General features: G+C 37.5%; 1 protein-coding gene across 1 annotated transcript; it reads right to left on the bottom strand.

Annotated features, from left to right (window-relative positions):
- Positions 1 to 477: 477 nt before the first annotated feature.
- LOC140978401 (uncharacterized) lies at positions 478 to 2,556 on the bottom strand. Its single transcript, XM_073443384.1, has 3 exons — positions 2,319 to 2,556; positions 1,967 to 2,033; positions 478 to 1,733 (listed from the first exon to the last, which is right to left on the bottom strand). Exons 1-3 carry the CDS (start codon positions 2,394 to 2,396, stop codon positions 805 to 807), a joined length of 1,074 nt encoding a protein of 357 aa, XP_073299485.1. The 5' UTR covers positions 2,397 to 2,556; the 3' UTR covers positions 478 to 804.
- Positions 2,557 to 3,213: the final 657 nt, after the last annotated feature.

Below are 3,213 nucleotides of genomic sequence, written 5' to 3'. Positions count from 1 at the left end.
CGAGTCTTTACTAAACGAGTGTGTATTTATGTTAAAGAAGCTGAGTCTTTTTACTAAATAAGCGTATCTCTATGTATGTGCGTGTTATGTATGTAGAACTTCGATTATTATTAAAAAAAAAACATTTTATGCACGAAAGTTTTATATTAGATAAGTGGAGCGTATGCAATATTAAATGTCACGTTTTTATTGTTTAATTTTGCATTTGAATTTTAATTTTGTTGTATTCTATTTTTTTCCATAAAAGTGAATCATTCTGCAGTTCTAACGTAAATATGGCTGTCTTCCTTGTATTACATCATCTCGCACCATGGAGATTTATATATACATATAACAGATAGATACTCTTCAACTTTCCAAATGCTGACAAAAGAACGAGGATGTAACGGTGAAGTCCAAGGATATCATAAGACAAATACCATAGAGGCTTGCAAGTTAGCGAATCAGTCAACGAGATGATGGAGATGGTGGAGCAAATGTCAAAGAGTTCCACGTAATTTTATCATCAAGAAGAGCACAAGCTATATATCACTTCGGATCGAAATCTGATATTAATAATTAATAAAGTTCTAAATGTTCCATTTTTGTAGCACTTTATCTATTCACAGGATAACAAGGTTTTCTAAATCATCATAAGCGGGGTACAGAGTGTATCAACAAATACGAAAGAGGACTAAAATAAATTGCTGTGTAACAAAAAAATAAAGTTTATATACCAATACCGAAAGGCTACGAAGATGAGTCTAGCAGTAAACACACATGCAAGTCATGCTAGGAGAAACAAGTTCAAGAATTAAGCTCTTCCTAAGACCTTGTTATCATGCTACAAGAACGAGCCAATTGATAAGTCAAACTGCCTCCATCCAGTATTGCCTCTCCATCAACTTGGTCGTGGGAATACTGCTTCCTGCAGCCTGGACAACGCCCATCTTCCTCCAGAATCCTCTTGTGACAAAAGAGGCAGAGCCTGAATCCACACAAACAAGGGAGAAAACTGGAGTCCGTGCAGTCTAACTCTTCAAAGCATATGGGGCATGACGAGGGGACCGGCCCAACATTCTTGCATCCCCAAACAGATGCTCCATGGCCAATGTGCCGCTCGGATTTCAAGGGGAAACTATACTGCTTTGATAAAGTGGGTAGGCATTGAGGCCGAAGAGCATCATCCACCCTCCAAGCCCGGCAATTCACCGTAGGCCTCTGCCCACCCATTCTTCCACTCTCTGGATTTGCATTTGAAATCTCAATCACTCGGTTTGTAATTTCGTTATGAGAAGTGGGATTTCCATGGTTCTCAAATGGCAACGAACCCAACGCCGAGTTAGGGGTATGCTCATGCTTTTTATCAATTTCAGCCAATGCATCAGCCACAGCCTCCCAATCGTCCACGCACCCATCATCACCATCATCTTCCTCACTCATGATTTCTGGATCGCACCCATTGCTGCTGCGACTGCTACTGCTGCTGCAGCTTCTACTACTCACGGTAAAGTTTGTCCCAGAATGATTGCTTCCCAATAAACTACTGGCATTACTGGTAGGACTGTCTGAAGGTGAAGATCCAGAGTCGATGTAATGATGAATCGATGATCCATCCCCGTAACTCTCATCACCACCTCTTGGACTTATCTCCATTTTCTCCATCAACAGGTCCCTCTCGTTCTCTGTATCCACACCCCCATGTTTCCCTGCTCCACTATTCAGTTCCTCCTTACACCTCCCCTTATTTTTTACTGAAAATATATATAATTGCATTCACGAAATATTAACATATAATAGCAACACTTTGTTTAAATAAGGTGCAAATATACGCACAGCAGAAAAATAATAATAAGAAATCAAATAACAAAGAACACATGCATTGATATATAATATAATTAAACAAAAATGCAGATAAATGTTAGCCATGCGCATGGGGGTAAAGGGAACTGATTGCATGTGAAAATTAGACCAATATCTTGCAAACCTTGAGAAAGCCACTGCTCACGACGAGCATCAAGCTTGCACTGCTTCAGTCTCGCCGATCGATTAGCCTAAATTTAAGAAGACAAATTCGGTAAAGACAAAACTTTCAACATCAAATATGGCCCCCAAAATGCAAATTGTACCAAGAAAATTATATACTTGAAGACTCACAATCACAAACATTGAAATTCATAAATAGATGACAATATACAGTCATATCCACCCCCACCCCCTAGAAAATAATCCTACAGCCTAAAAAAAACGAATTTAAATAAAACCAGACGGTAATACATGCAATACAAAGCAAGAACGAATTTGGTATGACAGCACAAAAATGAAAAGACAAAACATACCCTTTTTTTCTTGGCAAAATCTTTGGGGTTTGAGGAGGCCATTGGGATAGAGGCGCTGGGGGTCGAATCAGAAACCATGGCTGAGTCGAGTGGTTGTTGAATCTGAGAAACCCTAAATTGATCGGAGATGAAACGGTTGATTTAGAGGGAGAATGTGGATAACGGATTCCTCTGCAACGCTCAACCCTTTTTCGCAGATCTTTTTACGCCTTTACGAAGAGAGGACGTGGGTTTCACAACAGGGAGATATATATTCAAATCATTTGGCAATTTTGCCCTTAGATATTGTTCTACTTTTATGATGACCGCAGGGTAGTTTAGTAACACGATCCAAAATATCTCGAGTGAGAGCATTAAGCGACGTCGTTGGGCTAAAACTTGCAGAATGCGGAAAAGACCGTAGTTTGTCAGCTACAAAACCAGATATAAAATATTTGCCTAATTAGTCGATCTTAAACATCAATTAATTTATTATTTGTGATATGCCGGCTATGTTTTATTAATATAATATAATTATATATTAAATATACATAGTTCAAACAGTGTGTGAGATATGTTCTTCAAATCATTCTGGAACTTGAGTTGAAAACTGAAAATCATTTGAATTTCGAATAGAGTTTGAGCTCGAAAATTTTCTTTTTTTAAAAAAAAAAATCGTATCGTGTTTTTATTAGTTATTTAGAGTTAAAATTTTGTTGATTTGAATCTCATATCCGAAACGAAACCTATTTCGCATATTAGAAGGTAGAATAGAAATTATGACAGTTGAGCATATTTGATTGATAACAAAAACTCATATGACACAGTCTCACGAGTTAATTTTTTGAAACGAACGTTCAGTTTGTGTCACACATGAAAAAATATTACTTTTTATGTCAAAATATTATTACTTTTT

Source organism: Primulina huaijiensis, chromosome 6, assembly GCF_012295235.1.
Source record: "Primulina huaijiensis isolate GDHJ02 chromosome 6, ASM1229523v2, whole genome shotgun sequence".
NCBI lineage: Eukaryota > Viridiplantae > Streptophyta > Magnoliopsida > Lamiales > Gesneriaceae > Primulina > Primulina huaijiensis.
This window is presented reverse-complemented; position numbering and strand designations above follow the sequence as displayed.